The 20,564-nt window shown below is 38.6% G+C and overlaps 1 protein-coding gene across 1 annotated transcript; it reads left to right on the top strand.

Moving 5' to 3' along the window:
- The first annotated feature begins 62 nt into the window (after positions 1–62).
- LOC131799547 (rabankyrin-5) lies at positions 63–19,105 on the top strand. The gene is made up of 25 exons (XM_059117265.2): positions 63–111; positions 904–1,099; positions 1,594–1,712; positions 3,256–3,391; positions 3,916–4,039; positions 4,130–4,279; positions 4,782–5,053; positions 5,355–5,489; positions 5,757–5,825; positions 6,603–6,754; positions 7,408–7,573; positions 8,247–8,668; positions 9,083–9,322; positions 9,796–10,045; positions 10,783–10,951; positions 11,518–11,654; positions 12,644–12,782; positions 13,483–13,683; positions 14,365–14,541; positions 14,925–15,072; positions 15,530–15,620; positions 15,940–16,064; positions 16,830–16,976; positions 17,389–17,479; positions 17,825–19,105. The coding sequence occupies exons 1-25, from the start codon at positions 99–101 to the stop codon at positions 17,952–17,954; spliced, it is 3,999 nt and encodes a 1,332-aa protein (XP_058973248.2). The 5' UTR covers positions 63–98; the 3' UTR covers positions 17,955–19,105.
- Positions 19,106–20,564: the final 1,459 nt, after the last annotated feature.

The raw sequence follows: 20,564 nt of genomic DNA, 5'->3' as shown, positions 1-20,564 counted from the left end.
AACATATTCAATAGCTTTAGTTCCGACACCACCCCACCCCGCTAGTAATCATCTTCGTCAAACCCAATGGGCCAGGGTTAATGCCAATATAGCTCAAGATGGCGGAGGAAGGTGAGTTGAAATTCATATGGAGTTTTGTCTACATTTGTATCTTTTGTGCAGCTTTATAATCATTTGTATTAAAATAAGTTTGGATAAATATTCTAGTTCTCAAAGTATAATTTAAAGCACTGAATAACCGGAACACTGGAGAAAACAATGCCATGTCATTCAACGTGCTTTGGCATAGTTCGTTTTCTCTGATTTGATATATGTCGATCGATTACCAGTCCTTCCCACTTGTTACATTTCAGTAAGCGTCATAGATAAAGAAAACATTGTATTTTTTGAGCGAAACAGTTGAAGAAATCGAGACTGGGACTAGTCATGTTTATCAGTTTTAACCGGTGATTGTGCATTGCATTTGCAACTGGACCTATACTTACGAATAGGAATTAATTTTCTTCACTGTAGGGGTGATGATCTTGTGTTCTGTTTCATCTTCTATTTTCAATTGCTTTTGAGTAACTGAGAAAATCAATTATCCAGGGTGAAACGTTGCCTTCTTGTTTAAATACTTTAATTAACCACTCATTTTGGCTGCACACTATTAAAACTAATATTGAAATACGAAAGAGCGACCTCTCCTCCTTTTGGTTTGTGAGTTTATGATGATGAATACAACTATTCGAGAAAAAGAAAGCATAGTTAAGTATGGTTTGAGAAAATAGATTTTAAGCTGACCTTTCATTTTGCCTAAATGTGAACTTATATACTTCCTCTTTTTTTTTATGGCATTTTTTTGCCTTCTTCCTTTCACTCTTTAAAATTTGATCAATTATTCTGTGTTTTAATTGAGTACAGGTCAGGTTGCCAAGCTGGAAAGGCACCTGAGCTTGTTACGTCAAGAGTATGTCAAGCTTCAAAACAAACATATTGAGCTGGAGCAGAAGTACAGTGTAGCAGTAGCCACTTCAGGACAGAGTGGAGAACATGAGAACACATTTGTTAGCAGGCTGTTGAAAACTGTTGCAGAACTATTTGATAAAGACTTGTACAGGTATGGCCTATGGTCTTTACTTCCATTCAACCAGAACAGGTGTTAATTGGTTCTGAAAGAATGAGCTTTAAAAGCCCAATAATAAGCTACTGCTGTTGTATGACATACTTTGAATGTTTACTTGTTCTAAGAATGTGCTTGTTCTTGTCAATATGCTGAAGGCAAAGAGAGATTCTGTGAGTGTATACTGTTTCCAGTGTCTCACCCCACCTCCCCTTCCTATAACAGCAACTGGACATAACAAATTTTGTCAGCCATTACCTGTGTGCTTGCATGATTTCTCTCCACACTGGAACCTTGTCATTTGAGTGCAGCATTTTGTGAATATTCTTTTAGCTGAACTTAGACTGCAACATTGGTAATTTACCTTTGAACTCTCCTATCCAAAACATTTTTCACTATCCCTGGGCTCTCAGGGTTGTAAAAGTTGGGTTTACACTAAGTTATGATGTAAACTAGTTAGAAATGAATGTTATTTTACTATTTGCAAACAGTGATATAACAGTGTGTTTTGCGGATCAGAAGATAAAAGCCCACAAGTTTGTATTAGCAGCACGTGGGGATCACTGGAGCAACAGAGATCTGAATGAAATTAATCAACTTGAATTAGCAGGTAACTTAATCATGGAGTGCTTTTTTCTAAAACTCCAGACATCTCTCTGTTGTATCCTTAAGGATGGGCTTTGATCAGAGGATATTACTTTGAATGCATTGCTATATTTTTTGCCAATTTATTATTTTTTTTAACTTTAATGAATGAAAGTATTGTTTTTTTTCTTGGACAGAATGCTAGCTGGTAACAGTTAAGCCCCTGCCCCTTGCATTTATGTCACACTGACACATTTTACTGGTATCAACCGATGCTATTAAAACAAACAGTGAGAGTCTGTAGCATTTTGCTTGGCACAGAAAGTATTTATGACCAGTCCAATATCAAATCTAATTGGCTATACCATGAGTCAATTTCCAAGTACTTATGGTACAAAAAAAAATCAAAGACAGGATTATGTCATTGTTTGGGAAGAAAATAGATTGTGAAAAAGGGTAAATGATGAGTAGTACTTGAGCACAACAGATCCTTAAGAAGAGTCACTGTTTGGAACCCTTTAACTCCCAAGATCTTGATTTTAATTTCCTTGTAAATTAGCCATATGAATTTGGTGATAGAGCAAGATAACAACTTCTGCCTGATAAGTTGGAATATTCTCATAACCTATTTGCCAGATACAATGTGAGGATCCTGATAAGTTTGAGTATTCTCACAACCTATTTGCCAGATATAATGCAAGGATCCTGATAAGTTTGAGTATTCTCACAACCTATTTGCCAGATATAATGCAAGGATCCTGATAAGTTTGAGTATTCTCACAACCTATTTGTTAGATATAATGCAAGGATCCTGATAAGTTTGAGTATTCTCATAACCTATTTGTTAGATATAATGCAAGGATCCTGATAAGTTTGAGTATTCTCACAACCTATTTGTTAGATATAATGCAAGGATCCTGATAAGTTTGAGTATTCTCACAACCTATTTGCCAGATATAATGCAAGGATCCTGATAAGTTTGAGTATTCTCACAACCTATTTGTTAGATATAATGCAAGGATCCTGATAAGTTTGAGTATTCTCACAACCTATTTGCCAGATACAATGTGAGGATCCTGATAAGTTTGAGTATTCTCATAACCTATTTGCTAGATAATGTGAGGATCCTGATAAGTTTGAGTATTCTCATAACCTATTTGCTAGATAATGTGAGGATCCTGATAAGTTTGAGTATTCTCACAACCTACTTGCTAGATAATGTGAAGATATTAAGGGAGTTCAAGGGTTAACTCTTTCACTCCCAAAATTGACCAAAGAGGAATTTCTCCTTCCAATTTCAAGTCAATTTTTACCATCATGGACCAAAGAAAGGAGAAAATTATCAAACGAGAATGCCATTTTGATTATAAAACAAATTTTCATGGCTAATATTGTGAGAAATGAATACCAGTCAGTTTAGAGAATTGATGTTTGGATCTTGGGGGTAAAAAGGTTAAGAAATAAAACTCTTTAAACAAATTCTTCTGGGGAAAATTTCATATTAAACTTTTTGTATTTATTACTTCATCTATGCAAGTTATATGTTTATTTATTGATTACGATTTCAGATATCAGCTCAGCAGTTGGTTTGACATTAATGAAATGGGTGTACACTGATAAGGCAGAAATCCCCCATGATGAAGCATTTCTCATTGAGCTGGTTAAAGCAGCAACGAAGTATAGACTTAAAGAATTAAAGGAAAGGTACTGGTAGATGGAAAAAGAAATGATCTGATAATTTTCTACAATGTAGCTGAACTGTAAATATAAGTCAGTTGAAAAGGTTAATTTTTGTTAAGTTATTTAAAGGGATACCCTTGACACTAGAAATTGTTACACTCAAGAGAGATATTTATAATTTTTGGGTTGGAGAATATAAGGGTTAATTTTTAAATTTCATTTCATTGGGAACATGATTTAGTATCATTTCAGTAACAGTTTTCACTTTTATAGTGTTTCATTTTTAATCAAGATGGTATTACATTTTAAGGAGAAAGCTGTAGTAAATCAAAATGACTCTTCTTCATCATTACTTACTTGTACTCTCTCTTTTGTAAGAAGTAAACTCATTTTCCCTGTCACTTTCTTCCTGCATAAAGTGAAGGTCAAGTGTGGCTTGTCCTAGTAAAGCAATTTTATACAAAAATCCTTTTTGAAAGCCAGTAACAAGGTGTCCAAACTCCAATGCAGTTTATTTACTGACATTTTTTGTTTTCTCTTCTTGCCAGGTGTGAGAAAATGTTAATGTCTTCAGTGTCAGTTTCAAACTGTATAAAGTTTTACCAGACTGCTGAAGATATTGGTGCTAAAGAATTGCAGAAGTATTGTGCAGAAATTATCTCTAATCACTGGGTTGGTTTTCTTAAACATTTGCACTTCTTAAACATTGTCTGGAGAGTAAGTGACTTTACAAATGGTCTATTTGTTTTGTTGTAATTTCAGCATGACCTTAAGACAGAGGATTTCAGCAGCATGAGTGCACCATTATTGTATGAAATGTTCAAGTCAAAGTCTGGCTTTCCTCTTCACCTGGCAGTTAGGCATCACAGGGAAGATGTTGTCTTTCTGTTCCTGATTGAGTTTAACCCACAGGTAATCAGTATGTTAGAAAAAAAAATTAGCAGTTCAGGTAAGAAAAGAAGCAGGGCAGATTAATATGTTCTTGAGGTGCCTTCACATCAGAACAGTTTTCTCAAAATTCTTGAAGATGTATCAGCAGACCCAAATATTTTCACTGTTGTGACCCCTTGGTGGCAAGCTCACAAGAACTTGCCAGCTCCTAAATTAAGAATTTTTTCTAATTTATTGTTTCATATGTTGAAAGCCTTAATTGATAAGGTGGTATTCCCCAGCAGCCTGGTTTCCCTCTCAACATATTGGTACCCATTTATACTCCTGAGAAGTAACACAAGACTTTGGTGACTTGTGCAAGAATGCATCAGAGACAGAGCCCTTTTTGGCTTACTCTCTTGACCCCTTTAATCAGAATCTGTCTTGCTAACTTCAGGTTTTCTCCATCCTCTAGAAGTTATCTGCATACACACTGCACTAACATGGTGCATAATTCATTCAATGTTTTTTGTGGATTTTGTAGTTACCTGGTAAACTGAATGAGCTGGAACCGTCTAGTGGTCAAGTTCCTCTTCACATTGCACTCACAGAGAAACAGGAAAGCATTGCTAGGACTCTTGTTGGTCATGGCTGTGATGTGAACATGGCAGATATCAACGGGCAGTGTTTGTTACACAAGGCCATAAACCAAGGTGATGAATTTTCTGCAACGTTTTTGATCAAGAATGGAGCAAGAGTCAGTGCTGCAACACACAGTGAACATGTGACCCCATTACATCTGACTGCTTCTTACAAGTAAGGGAACATTTCACTTTTTTCTTGAGAATTACAATGAACAAAATACTAATTGGTGTCAGTTAAAAGCTTGTGGATTGTGGCCAGGATGAGAAATCCTGTTTACAGACATTCTGGCAATGTTGCCATCATGTGGGAATAGAGTGTAAGATAGGAATGGAACATTAAGAAGTGGGAGAGGTCCTCTTCCTGTTGCTGAACATGTTAGTGAAAACTTGAATTAAACTGAGGCATAATTTGACATATAGTAGTAGGAAAAAGTTCATGTTTTTTCATTGTACTTGTTGTGGTTGTACTTCAGACCTTGGTCAGCTTCTTCAACTCCTGTAGGAGCAACCAATTCAACATCAATGACATCAGCTCAGGGAATGGCAAGGATTGCATCCTTGCTTTTGGAGAATTCTGCAAATGTTGATGCCCAGGACAGTGCAGGAAGGTTGGTGAACAACATTTCTGTTACAAGCACGTTCTTTTGTAAGCATACATATTCAAATCAACTTTAAAACAAAATCTAATTAAAGGCTTTCTTGAAAAACGTGAATTTGGTTTGTTTGAAAATCTCTTCTAAGAGGTTTGTCAGAGGGGAGTGTGGATTGGTGCAGGTTTGTCCCGAAGCCCAGTTGTACATTCTAGTTTTTTTTTTCCATCACTGGTATTTGGTTTGTATATCATTGACTGATCTTTAGGTCTATTTACATTTCAGGACTTCACTACACAGAGCTATAGAGGCTCAGAATGATGCTGTTCTTAGCATTCTACTTCAAAAGGCCAAGTATGTAGATCTCTTTCTTCCTTATGCTGCAGAACCCCCACGCGCGTCAAGCGCGTGTTATGCGTGGAAATTACACGTGCTTCCAGTAATCAACTAATTTTTAATTTAATATTTATTCTGAGTCGATCTTCCTTTGATTTTTATGCACTGTTAAGCAGAAAGGTAGTGAGGATTGGAAAACTTTCCAATAGGGTATGTCTTGTATATGTGACATATCCTCAGGAGGAGTCAACTAAGAAACTCATGACCGTCCGCTAGGAAAACGAGCTTCAAGATCTTAGGAGGGAAAGGCTAAACAAAGCCATAGCTTCTACTGTTCTATATACAGTTTAAAATAGTTTAACATCAGGGGTCGGGACTTTTTCATAAGTGCACTCACTTGGGGAAAAAGAAATTCAACCGTTAACATCACAAAGCAAGCGAGGACCAGGCAGTCAACGTTTGATGATAGATTTGTGGGTGAAAAAATAACATGTGTTTGTGAAATGAGCGGTTGCGTTTCGGAATGACTCGAAGCCTTTTCAACTATTGTTTTCATGATTGGTATGTCCCCGTAAATGCAATTTTTCAGGTTTTCTTCTCCCTTATAACCCAGTGCTATGCAGAATTTTCCAAGGATCTGATTACACAGCGAACGAGAGAAGTAGTTCTCCTTTTTAGCCACATGTTCTCTCAAATGCAAATCCATGTCCACCAGTTCAAACATTTCCTGCTCATGCGTTTTCTACAATTTCCCCATTGGTTAATTGGCGTTTCTGTGTCTGTTCTGATTGGTAGACTCAATCTGGAGCTGCGTGACAATGAAGGGCGTGTCCCATTGTGGCTGGCATTGTCACGTGACACGCAAGTGGATCCAATGGACGAAGACAGTTTGGCAGCTAAGCTTGTAAAACATGGAGCTAGTGCAGATGCCATCAACAATATTACAGGTGAGCTGCCTTCTTGATACCGGAATATTTCACGGCAAACACCTTGTGGTGTTAAAAATAAAGGATTTTTGCTCTCCAATGCGGGAAACTTTGGTGACGCCCACGACTTGAATAAAATGTAAATTATTTGGGTCATACAACGTGATTGCTTTTTTTCCTTCGAGTAACTGATGGTATAGAAGAAGATTGTTGACTGATTTGTGATCCTAGTTGCTCATGGCACAGTTTGCATCAATCCAGATTTGATAGTTATGGCAACGCGCAGTTTTCGTACGCAAGCAAGGTTAACATGCAGAACACTACCTCTACCAAAGTGTTCGTGACTAAAATCGTCAGGCTCGTACCCAAATCAGACAGAACTGTGAGTTCAAGGAAAAATTTTTTTAGGTTTATATTTTAGGGTCGAATGCGGTCCAGTTTTCTTCTTCCTCCTTGTGCGATTGTTATGAACAAAGTAATCTTCTTCTTGAATGACTTTGTTATCCCCGCACCCCTCCCTTCTTGCTCTTTCTCACCCTGGCTTGCCCGCTTATTTTTCGTCTCCCTACTGATCGTTATTGTACCTCGGATATCTCAAACTTCCGGTGTCTATTAGTCTCCAGCAGGACTTTGCGGTATACTCATTGAGTTATTTTGTTTGATTGGTTTTTAAGGCGACTCATTACTTCATATGGCGGCTGCTTCTGGCCGTGAAGAGGCTGGTTTGTTTTTAGCGTCGCACGGAGCTCAAGCAAACCACACCAACAAACATGGCGAGATGCCTCTTCACGTCGCGGCAAGGAAGGGCTTGGCCAAACTCGTGTCTGAACTTCTTAACAAGTAAGTGAAACGAATCATTAGTCGTTGCACTGAGCACTTGTTAAAACTTTGGTGAATTACGGCGCTGTAAGAGACGGGGTGACCTTTAATCTCGGAGTGGCTGCTTCCTGCGACTTTTTCGTTTAACGCATATATTTACTGTTGAATGTTATTAGGCTTAAACGCCGAGCTGTTGGCATCATTTCTCAAGGCTTGACACTCATCTCTTGTTTCCATTAGCTGGTCATTCCAGCAGGTCAAACCCTTTCCTGTGTTTTGTGTGCTGATTTGGTTTTTTTTTCTGTTGTGTCTAAGTGTTTACCGTAGTTTTGTTCAAACAGCGTATTTTTATGCGCCGGCAGATATCTGATCGTCTTTTCAAACTATATATGATAATCCGTGCAGATACTTACATTATCCAGCATAACACTGGATAACACTGACCAACCCCAATCAATCTCATAAATTGGAAGAAAATACTATTAGCTGTTAGGAGCTTGAGTGAGTGAAAGCCACACGAATAACCTGATATACAGACAGTATCCCGGTGTGTTTGGTAATCATGTGTCACTTCTATTTTTAAAACACAAACCTTAGAACGTGTGAATAAGAAATCACGGACAATCGCCAGCTCTGTTCACATCACAATTCAATCTCTTCAAAACAACCATGAAACTTTTAATTTTTTCTATAGCGGAGCAAACCCGAACGCTCAAACCACAGAAACGGAAGAAATGAAAGTCAAAGCTACAGAAAGAGCTCGAGCGAGAGAGACAGCTAAAAAACAAGCCAGACAAAAGGCCAGAGAGAAATTTGTGGAAATGGAAACAGCGAAAGCTGCCGAGAAAGCGAAAGAAGCTGAGCGGCAGAAGAAATCACATAAGCTACCATCATCACAATTAAAATCTGTACCAGCTGTACCTTCCATATCGGCAAACAAGTTGAACTCTTTCGAGCAGGATCTGGGACACAGCACAAATCCTTTTGATGAAAGTGATCAGTTCTCATTCGGGTCTGAGGATGCAACCAATCCTTTTCTGGACGATATCAGAGCCGCATCAGCGGCTGCCTCCGCCCTGTCTTACGGTGGTAATCCTTTTGAGGAGCCTTCTGAAGGTACGACAAGCAGGTCGTCTTTTGCAGTTGATAACAGTGTGGAGCGAAAGACTTTTCGCTCTCGCGTTCGCGTAGATTTTCTCGGCTTATGCAGCTCAGTATCTTAGCGTACAACTACTTGATTTCCATCGGCAGCTCCGGTTTATAAAGAAATATCTTTTACTTCCTACGGTTGAATTTGATATATTTCACTGTCTGTCTCAATGATAATTCCTCTTGTTGTGTCTAATAGAACCTGTTTGATACAAATTTAGTTGAATTTAGTTACACAATTTATAATACACAAACTTCAATATTATAAAGTGAAGAATAATCTCCTCCTTCACAAACTCTTCACTCTTGTGCTGTGCTTGTCTTGTGCTCATTTAACGGGCTTACTTATTTTTCATCTTGTTTAATACTTTATTTTGTCAGAAACTACCCCGGTACCAGATCCCTCTCCTAGTGCAGCCAGCACAGACGTAGCAGCCGCTGACTCTAACGCAGCTCAGACTCCAACAGAAGAAATGATCGACAAGCTGGTAGATGACTTCCAGTTGTACCAGGATCCTTACCTGCAAGCTGTCATAATAGACTGTCACGGAAGGACTCCATTGCACGTTGCTGTGGCTGAAAAACATGAAGATGTTGTAAATTGTTTTCTTGACTTTCAAGGTTGGTTGTTGTTAAGTTTTAGTGAAAGAAAATTTTTATAGAGGAGCGGGAAGAGGTTAAGCGTGAGCCATTTTCTGATTTATCTGAATTTACGGAAATCCCCAACGTTGAAGATCTTGAGTGTGGATCAATATCCTATAATCTTCCTCTCGGCCATCTCATTAGTTCCTTAGAAAGAGAGCAACTGAGTTATCTTTTCATTGGAGTGCAACTGGTGTGTTCTCTGACTTGCTATGCAAGGGGCTCAGTTCGCTAAACTACGGCAGACGAGCGCCGAAGTCGTCAGTGTACTGTCGTTCATTTACTTGCAATCGTCTTTTATTTGCCTTTGTCAATTACTACGGCAACACTTTAATGTGACATGTTTCTTTCTTGGAAACTTTGAAGAGATCGAAAAGGTTACCTTGTGGCTTAAGTTTTCGCCCATAAATCTCATTTCACGGACCAACTTTATTCATCTTCGCGCGTTGCAGGCAGTTTAGGCAGAGGTGGCCGTCTTCCCATTGTACCGGATTTTAACTTGTCAGACAGTGAGGATCAGACTCCCCTGGAGTTAGCTCTGTGTACAGGTCAGATGTCGGTAGCCAGTAGGCTGCTGGAGGCTGGTGCCAGTATTGAGGTCCAGACCACCAAAGGTCTGACTCTGCTGCATAAGGCTGTGAGGAAGGGAGATAACGCTAGTGCTTTGTTTCTATTAGAGCACGGGGCTGACATTAATAACAAGTAAGATAACTTGTTTTGCTCTGATAGACTTTGCACATGAATGTCCCACTACGACACACTGTATAATGGCGTGACATGACAAGCTGGGTAACTTACACCCCCGTGACTGTCAACGTTACTTATATGCAGATTGGTAAAATTACAGCGTGTTTTGATCGGTAAACCTTTTCAGTTAAATCGATTTATGATACAGCTTGTGCACCCCATTGAAAAACCTTTCGGTGAAACCGAAATAATAGTAGCTACTCCGAGCAGTATAATGACATGCATCTCGAAGTGGACATTAATTCCATTATTCCATGAATAAGAACATGCTTCTACTGATTTGCCTATTAACTTTTAGTGAATTATGTATAGTTAACAACATGGTTTCGAGTGCAAATTGGTGTTAATAAGCCAGAGTGAATTTCTCAAAGGCAACAATTTGCACAAGCCTGTAGGGCGAGTGCAATTTGTAGTCTTTGAAAAATTTACAAGTGCTTATTTACAGCAAATTGCACGAGAATTCATGTTGTTACCTGTTAATAATATACATGAAAACGCAGTACAGGGAGTTAAGACGGACGAACTTTTGGCAACGCGCACGCGCCATTTGTAATTTGCACTTGTGTTACATGAAAAATGCACTCGTTTCCAATTAGACGCGTGTAATTTTTTCATGCATATTATTACCTCCTTGTATCATCTGCTCAATTCGATTACCTTTAGCTTTTCACTTATTGTCTTGCTGTGTTTAGGACGAAGGAGAATAAGACAGCTCTTCAGTTAGCCATCCAGTGCCATTTGCAGCCGGTAGTAGACGCTCTATGTAAGAAGGGTGCTGATTTAAACAGCTGCGATGAAAAGAACAATTGTCCTCTATGGGTGGCGCTTAAGAGTGGACAGCAAGATATCGCGTCTACACTTGTAAGTATAATACTCATGCTGAAAGGGATTTCCTGAAGACAACTTTATGCCAGTCGTTCTTTACTCACTAAGTGGTTAGCACAACTGGAGCTGGAAAGGCGTACGATCTCTTTATGTTACTTGTGATCGCTAAGTTTTTTGTTCCAATATAAATAGTTGAAGATCGTCACGGAACTCTAATAGTACTTTCTAATAGTACAATGGAACCTTCCAAAGCCTTTCAACGCGTGGCAAAGACCTTCGAGCTTACTGGATCGCTTATTTAAACGAAGTCTGACCCAAACCACAGTTTTACACAATCTGTGGGCTTCATCGGGCTTTCTATATATAAGGGTTGATTAATTTAATGTCTTTCCTTTGTTAGCTTTCGGCCCTCTCCAAACTGTTCAGTAATATAAATGTTCAGATAAAAGGTCCAGCTAAATTGGGGATTGTTTGGTTTTGTTAAACAACGGCTAAACTTTGTTTAAATTATCTGTATTTAGCAGACTGTGCATGTTCTTTTAATATGAGAGTTTTATTGAGAGACAATGCAAACTGACTGTCTTCAATGATTGCGCCACTAGGTATTGTATGGCTGCGACACCGACGCTTGGAATCTGGGCCGTAATGGTTGTACCCAATCACTTCTTCATCGTGCCATCGATGACCGAGACGAACCATCCGCATGTTTCCTTATTAGAAGCGGCTGTGATATCAACAGGTAAATAATTAAGGTTGAAGTTGGATGCTAGCGACTGATTTTCTCTTCCTTTTCTTTTTGTACAGATCTTACTTTATTTGCAATGCTTGCTTGTTTTTAAACAATTACTATCATGAGTAACGATGATAACTTTAGTACTATTGAATGAAAAAAAAAGGCAACCATTACAATACCCCCCACCCAAAAAAAAAACAAAAAACAAACACTAACAATGATAGCATCACTTTTTAAAATGGTGTCACCACACGAATGCAAAATTGAAAATAAAAGCTATGCAGTCAAGAACGTTACATACGATACACTTACTATTATCGTCTCTATGATTTACTTAACTCTATAACACTGGAGTGACTAGCGTCTAATTTCTCCTTACAATATCATCCCTAAATCAAACATTAAGGTCATTAGTATAAAGAACATGATCGACAACTAAAGAACCTCTTCATTGTTAAACAAATTTTCCTTGTCGGCGACCAAGGAAATATGTAGAGAACAGTTCGGAGAATATCCATACTGATGTTAGGGTGTAGAGGGCTTATTAGATTTTTAATTTTTCCTTTCCTTTTTCCTTTTTCATACGTAATCAACGAGTTTCATACAATACATCAACAGGGCTTACTATAGTGCTAGAAGTACTTACAACAGCTAGATTCTTATTGTACCGATAACACTTACTATACTTGCTTGGTATTTCTAATAAAGTGCTTCTAACAAGATTTGGATCAATGTGAGTTTCTGAACAACGGCGCACTTACCCCTCCCCTGACCCTGATATTATGAACTGAACTGATATTAAGTTAAGGTTAATGTTGGGTTACGAGAGGGTAAGGTGTGCAGTTGCTCAGATAAATAGACATTTATCTTTAGATTTAATATATATTTCTAGGCAGAAATATGATTTTAAAATTAAAAAAGAAGGATGTGTAGGTAGTGATAGTTAACTCTTTACATCAAGTCTTTGCTAATCTCAGTGACTTTATATTTTCCAGTCCTCGACGACCTGGTCCTGACGGTGAGGGTGGTATAGAAGCCTGGGATGGAATGTCGCCTCTTCACTTGGCTTGTGAGGCTGGTTTGGATAACGTGGTACAAACATTAGTGGAGCATAAAGTCAACGTTAATAGCAAGGTTTGTTGGACCAAAAAAATACTTTGTTCTACAGGAATCGTATGATTACAATGAGGTAAATGACGAAGAAATTTTTTTTTTAGCTTTGATTCCACGCTCTTGACAAACAGTTTTTCTCTTTTTGTATTTTTTGTAAATTGGTTAGCTTATGTATGTGCAACAGAGAAAAAAAGTATACAAAAAAAACCAAAAGGCTATTTTACTGATTAATATTTGTTGACGCGTTAAGTTTTATTTTAGTACAATTTCTTACTTTGTTTCATCGTAAAATAGAGAGAATAACTGCTTCCCCTCAGATCAGAAATAAAGAAAAATCCATGCATCGCCGGATGATTATTCTATATTATTTCCACACACTGCGTAACGAGTCGTAAGTTCAGATAAAAGGAAGAGCCATGTGCTTACTGTCTGCCGTACAATTCTTATGATGTTAGTTCAGAGAATTTGGTATTGGATCAACTGATAATCCCCTAATTGATATATTTCTATATTTTCGTCCCTTGTCTACTCGATATTGTGTTGATACGGTAAAGAGACATTCTCTCTTGGTCACTCTTGGTACCTAAAGAGTGAAGCTTTACACTTAAGACTTCCTGCACAAAGACGTTCTATATATCTCGAACAAGGTAATAGTTTATTTTTCATTTAAGAGAAAAATCTTGCGATAAACGTACGTAATATATACGACTGGTTATTATAGGATTCAGAGAGTCGCAGTCCGATCCATATCGCCATCACCAGCAAACATCCCATCGTTACCAGGTTACTGCTCAGTCATCCAGAACTTAATATGAACGTCACTGACCGATCAGGACAAACGCCATTTGCTGTTGCCCTAAGGACACGTGATCATGAGGCTGCAGGAGCGATACTGGCACGAGAACCAGGTGCCGCTGAACAGGTGAGAGAGAAATGCTTAAACATGGTCTTAGAAAGCTTTCTAAAAATCATAGGAAAAAACTATAGCAACTATCTTTTTTAATGTTTTTTAGTCATTACGTCAAGCAAAAATTTACAAAATAGTTGCTTACAGAGCAAACTCTTGAGTTTTTATATTTATTTCAGTCATTACGTCAAATACCTGGTCTTTCACGCGACACAGAAGCCATGAATGCCAATAAAAAAAATCCCCAGTTGCAAGAAACTTCTGACTTATCCTAACAATATCCCAATCGATACATTTAGTTCAAGTTTAAGGATCAGTTCGTTTTTTGACATGAACACCTTATTAAAGAAAACAGGTGACAGGGATACAAGCTTATTAGCTAGAGGATGTTGGGATGATATAACATCTAGTTCTCTCGATTTAATTTCTGGAGTTATGTCGCGGTTGAAAGAGAGAATTGAAAATCACAGCTTGGGAGTGATTTTGGTTATTAAATGTCCCCGCAAATACCACAGCCTTTCATGTTAAGCACTACCATTTTTCGTTACATCAAGCTCAATATGCCTCTGTTGGAAGAGAGGATAACCCTAAAGACTTAAAAATTCGAATGTTAGCAACCAGATTAATTTAAGCTTCGATTTTAAGCACAACGGTTATCTCCTTCATATCACAAGTAAGGTTTGTTAATATTTCCAGTTCGACTCCAAGGGACGCAACTTCTTGCACTTAGCCATTCAGAATGTCGACGTGGAGACTGTGTTGTTTCTGATCGGTGTGTCGGCTAATGTCAACTCTAGAATCCAGGACTCCTCCCACAGAACACCGTTGCACTTGGCTGTCAGCGCGGGGTCGGAAATAATTGTTAGACACTTGGTAGGAGTTTGCTGCTCTTTTTGTAGTTTATTGCTCATAAAGAATAGTTTAACGGTATTCGCGTCATCGTTTTACAACCTACGAAATTCTAGCCTAACGAAACCATTTGGTTGTCGTCTATCAGGGTAGAAAAACATCAAAAAGGCGATTGCCTCCATTTTTATATGAGTTCCGAAATGAACTCCCCTTTGCTCCCTTGATATGCAGTTTTTTTAACTGAATGCAGGCATACATCGTTCGTTATGCAGCAAAAAATGCAGCTGTTTTTAATCATAAACAAAGAAATTATGCGTTCATTCAGGGGACTAGATCTTCCAACCTACTTGTAGGACTTCATAGAGTAGGATTTGAGATTCCTCGTCTTTTTCTTTTCTAATTCGCAGCTTCTTGCCGGTAGCAGAGTTAATGATGTGGACAAACATCGTCAAACAGGATTGCACATTGCCGCTGCAAATAACCGTGCTTCCATTATCAGTGTTCTGTTAGAAAACGGTGTTGATCCAGATGCTACGGACGAGAAAGGAAATAATGGTATCGTCCTTATTTTTATCTTCATTTTAAAGATCCTAATCGGGCTGTGTCTGTTTTAAAACTATTAAAAAGAGTTCTGTTCTGGTGTTAGCCACATGAATAGCTAACGTTAACGGTATTTCAGTTGTTGTGGAAGGAAGGATGTAGCTAGGCCGATTGGTTAGGAGACTAAGTTTGTAGGCCATGACTCTTACCGAAATGGATTTGTTCGTCTGCTCTATATGAATAGCAATTAGTCTCCCCCACTGGTACTTTGTGTACTGTTACTGTCACCGACACATTCTGCCGTTTGTCATTGGTTGTTGAATATCGTTTGTTTTCCCATACATTTAAACAATTCTCTGCACTATTGTGTGATTTACTTTCTTCAAAAATGTAAAATTTGGTCAAAAGACTTTGGGAGGAAACTTGAACTCCATATATTAACGATCTGGTTCACTTGTTTGATATGTTCTAGCTTTACATGTAGCGGTACAGTGTGGTCACGTGGAAGCTGTACGTGTGTTACTCACTGAGTCATCCATCAATGCAGAAGCTTACAATGCTCGGTGAGTATCCGCTTTGTTTGGGTGTCCTATGGTGATTTTCACTCGATATGCATTCATAGGTAGGATGTGCAGAAGCTATCAGAATAGAATGTCGTTTTAAAAGAAACCTTTTTAATTGCAACTACCAATAAGCACGGGTCAAAGTGAACTAATTAATTTATTAACCGACGGGTTTTGGTGGTAAGTGTGTGTATCATTAACTTCTTTTATATGAATCAATTGTATGGAGAAATGCTCTCTATTGAATAATGTCATCGATTTATGGGAAAATGAGTCCTAATTCGTTGTTTCTTCGCCTGTTTTTTATGTGTATATCTAGTGGCCAGAACCCATTGCACATTTTAGCGCAGTACGCCAAAGATAACGCAGTGGCCATATTTGAGCTTTTCCGCCAATCAATGCCAGACTATCCCATTAATGCTCTGGACGCGGATGAAAATATAGGTAAGGGTCATCAGTTATCAGTGTAACGTGTCTGTAACTCGATGGGTGTATTATTGGTTCTAAGGTTTGATTACATTTTTTGTAGTTTTCTCGCTATGTTAGTTGTTTAGAACGTGCAATAAAGGGAAGCAGAGATGGTGATCAGGTGATCAGAGAACTCACCTCCCACCGCTGTCACCGCGATGCGATGAGAGTCCCGAACCTGTGGTCACATGTGGTTTGAGTTTCTTGATGATTCACACCACTCCTTGTTGGGTTTTTTTACCCGTTCTCTGATTTTCCTCCCTCCACCAAAACCTCTAAAATTCGAATTTACAACTCGATCTCCACGCCACTGAAATTTAGTAGAGATCATTTTGGAATTTTATTAGAACCGTTTTTCTGCCCAATATTATTCGTAAACCAAAACTTTTGCTTACCAGGTCTGTCAAACCAGTCAATATATTAATTCAATCTTTGTCAGACTCAATGATAGGTAGATAGGGGGTAAGTTTTTAAAGAAACTGTGGTGCTGCATCGGTGGAATAATGTTACAGGGTAATTTAGTGTTATCAACTGAGTTGATAACATAAATTGGTCACCGTAAAGAGTTTAAAAGCTGACGTTCCCAACGTTAGCCCATTGTCAGAGTGATTGACGAAGGACTAACGTCATCTTCAAAACTCTTTACGGTGGCTGATTTACGTTATCAACTCAGTTGATAATACTAAATTACTCAATGGTAAGTATGTGAAGCTGACAACATTCTGTGTTTGTTATTTTTAGCGTTGTTTCTTGCTTACACCAATGGCGCGGCTCGATTATGTCGTGAGCTGCTGAGGGCAGGTGGAAGCCTGGCAACCATTAACAAACATGGGGTATCGATATTTAATGCGCAAGTACCAACGAAGAAGCTTCTATATACGTTACTTGGTGAGTGCAAATGAGGGAGGGGAAGTTGTGCGGCTGGTACTTGTACTTACTGTGGTTGTTTTCTGAGACTAATACCTTGAAGAACCCTTTTTTTCCCAAAATTTGGTCGCGAAGATCAAGTTTGCTCTCGGCGAGTTGTCTTTCGAATAAAAAATTTTCAGTTTGATTGAAGTAAAGGAATGGATCCCATGACACGGCTTCAAAGTTAAGTTTCAGGTGCCACATTGGCGACTAAGTTTCATTGCCTCTGTGTGACATTTTAAGAGACTCGTCGCAAGGATTGTGGACAGGGACTTTTACCTTCTATGCAGGCCTTAAACACATACTCAGTGATGTCTAGGGAGCACTAACTGTAATGCACCGGCACAAGTGCACGTCCATTTCTGACAACTTATACTGATGTACATTTAAGATATGCTGAACGCCGAGCCACAGTGGATTGACGGACCAGTGTGTCACGAATGTTCAATCAAATTCTCCGTCAAAACTAGAAAACATCATTGGTGAGTCTGGAATAAGGAACCACTAAATAACGGTTTGGTAGAAACTATCCATCCTTAATTGCTGATTTGTGTGTCTGTTTTTGTTGGTGTAGTAGTGATTTAACCCACTGAGCTTAAGTATCTACCTGGTAAAAAGTTGGAACTTGTTGAGATTTTGCGATATGTAAAGATGAATAAATAACAAAGTTGTCTTCATTTTAGGGTTGTAAAAACATGTAAGACGACTTTTTCTCCTAACACTCATTATCTGCTGGCCTATCAGAATGTCCGACAAAGGATGTCAACTTCGCTCATTTGTTCCTTTGATTTTCTTTAACATTATATCTTCGTTCGTTTTCTCCTCAGTCGCCACTGTGGCCGCCTTTTATGTGCCAAATGTTCGTCCAAACAGATACCCATCATAAAGTACGAATTGACCAAGCCTGTGAGAGTTTGCAATGTTTGCTTCGAAATGCTGACCTCTGGAGTAAGCTAGTACATTACTACCTCGAAAACTTAAACGTATCGCCTTTGCAAGTCAATAACATTATGCGGGTGGCACATGCATGACCGTAGAAACGGAGAGCGCTGTCTAGAAACGTGGATTTTTTTTGTTTTTGGAATTTAGTTAACGTAAAAAAATCAGCCAACTGATCAAGTAAGTGCTTTTTTCCTACTGGGATACCGTATTTTACACCATTTTTTAATTCGCTCCTTTACAATCAGTGTGGATGATAAAAAGGGACAAGTTCCCCCTAATTTGGTGTTTGGCAGTATGTTCTTCAGATGTTTTTGTTTCCTCTTCCTTGAACTTGATGTTTACTTAGCGAGTAACTTGTCCAGTTAAGGCACCTATTCAAACAATGTGTTACGTTGTATTACTTTGTTTTCTGCGCTGTGGCTAATTTTGCTTTCGTTCCTTAAAATATCTGAATCTCCACAAGCATCATGTTTTCAAAGGTGAGGAATTCATGTTTTAGTTCGCCAGAATCTTCAAAGTGATGACTGAGTAATAAAATATCGGAAAAACCCTAACTTGTGACAAACGTGGTGCACAATGTATGAAATGGTTCATGCCTGAAATCGTTTCTGATGCGTTTTCCGTTTCTAAAGTGGCCTGTGTATGGCTTGCTCTGACTGAAGAAAACATAAACGTGGCATTCGGCTTGCCCCTATAGCCATCGATTGCACTCAGTTTGGTGAGTACTTCAAGCAGGAGTCGTTTTGCGGCATGTCAGTGTTCAACGCGTCAAAGCCATTTTGTCCTGTCACTTTATAGTAGCTTCCTTCGCGACGTGAAGTTTCGTTCAAGAAGGAATTTCTACATATACGTAGTTGTTAGTTTTTTGAGCAAGAAGAACAACTAAGGGTACAAGTCCAAAGAGAACAAAGATGAATGACGATGAAGAAGATGGCAGTCCATTATAAATGAAGAAATTGAAAATTTTAGGATATATTTTTCAAAACGCCGTGACTAACTCCTAGTTAACAAGCACGGACACATTTCTAGACTGAATCCTTAAATAGATTCACAGCGAACAACTGATAGAACTAGGTAAGGGATTTGTAATTTGAAATGTAGCTTAGTTTAAAATGAGTTTGTCTTATTGTACAGAATTGATAAGTTCTTTAGAATAAATCAGTATTTCCTGAAAACGTGAGTGTCGTCTCGTAAGCTTAGTCAAACCAGGTAAGTTCGTACGAAAGAACAGGGTGATCAGCAGTTGATCATTATCAGTCCGTGGCGCCATCCTGCGATAGTTTTTCTCACCAGACATATGCAACTGTGTAATGGTAGTTGCATGAATAGAGAGCTGATAAAAATTTTACGATTTGTCAGTGGTGACCACATCAGCTATCTTGCCGAAGGCCGACAAACAGAGATATTATGATATTTTTTGTGGCAACCAAGTGCTTAAAAGATCAATACTCTCTCGTTTTATTTTAATACAATCCTCTATAGCGATGTTCCAACAAGCGCAGTTTAGTGGCTTCAGTACTCTTTTCTTTATTCGTTATCTGAGTTCAGTAACTTACTTCTTCTTTAATCCACTAACAAGTTTTCCCCTGAGAGGTTTTGCATTCCAGAGAGCTTGGATTTGAATATGCAATTGCAAAATTCGAAAAGGGAAAATAGAATACGCATGAGCAGACCGTTATTTGAAGATTAAATTTATTTGCAAATCATGAGGCGGTCTCTCGCCCGATAAAGGAAAAGGTGAATGGGATATTAAAAACGAAGTACCGATGTCTAATTTTTCCGACCCTTTTTGTTTTTACATCACTTGGTAGTCTTCGGATCTCGAGCTCTCCCAGTCCGTCTTCGTAGCGATAATACGTTTCTAAGAGCTGACTTTCGGCACTATTATATGGGTAAGACACTTTAGCCATGGATTTTCGTTTTATTAGTTGGAATGAACGATATGTCAATTAGCTGTTCAGTTTCTATTTAGCCATCAGATGGTTGGATTAAGACTCCAATACGACATTTTACCTTACCATGGTGGCTTCGTTGGGAGAAATATCGCGACTATTGATTGAGCGTCTCAAACCATAACGAGGTTATCTAACCATCAAGAGCGGGAGACGGGTTTTAAGTGATCGCCCAATCTCGAGCCCTCGGCTCCTCGTCATTGGCGTGGTTGCCTGACCAAACCACTGTGAGGGGGCCGAAAAGATTCAAGGGTTTGAGGGGAAAAGGGGATAAAATTACAGAAAAAAAACACTGATCAACCAAGGGAACAAATAAAGTGTCAAATGAAATACGTGATGATCGTGTCCTTCTATGTTCTTTTCATAGCTGCCAAATCACACTGCAGGGAACAGTAGAGCGGTCTTTTACATGTATTGATGTTTATCAAAATATCCCTTCTAAACATCAGCGCTATACAAAATCTGAATTTTGAATAGAAAACAAGCCAGCTTAAACAGTAATATTTATCTCGCTGAAAATCACGTCGGTCTTGAATCTTCAACTGTAGAGGAGGAGTGGTTGTTTTTATCCTTCCCATTTTGTGCGTTGTCTGTGAAGTATCTTTATTTTTTTTTATTTTTTTGTGGCTTGTTACATGGTACATTCTGTTTGTTGTGAAGATGTGTATCGGAT

Source organism: Pocillopora verrucosa, chromosome 2, assembly GCF_036669915.1.
Source record: "Pocillopora verrucosa isolate sample1 chromosome 2, ASM3666991v2, whole genome shotgun sequence".
Taxonomy (NCBI): domain Eukaryota; kingdom Metazoa; phylum Cnidaria; class Anthozoa; order Scleractinia; family Pocilloporidae; genus Pocillopora; species Pocillopora verrucosa.
The sequence above is the reverse complement of the archived record's forward strand: the minus strand, read 5'-3'. Positions and strand labels throughout refer to the sequence as shown.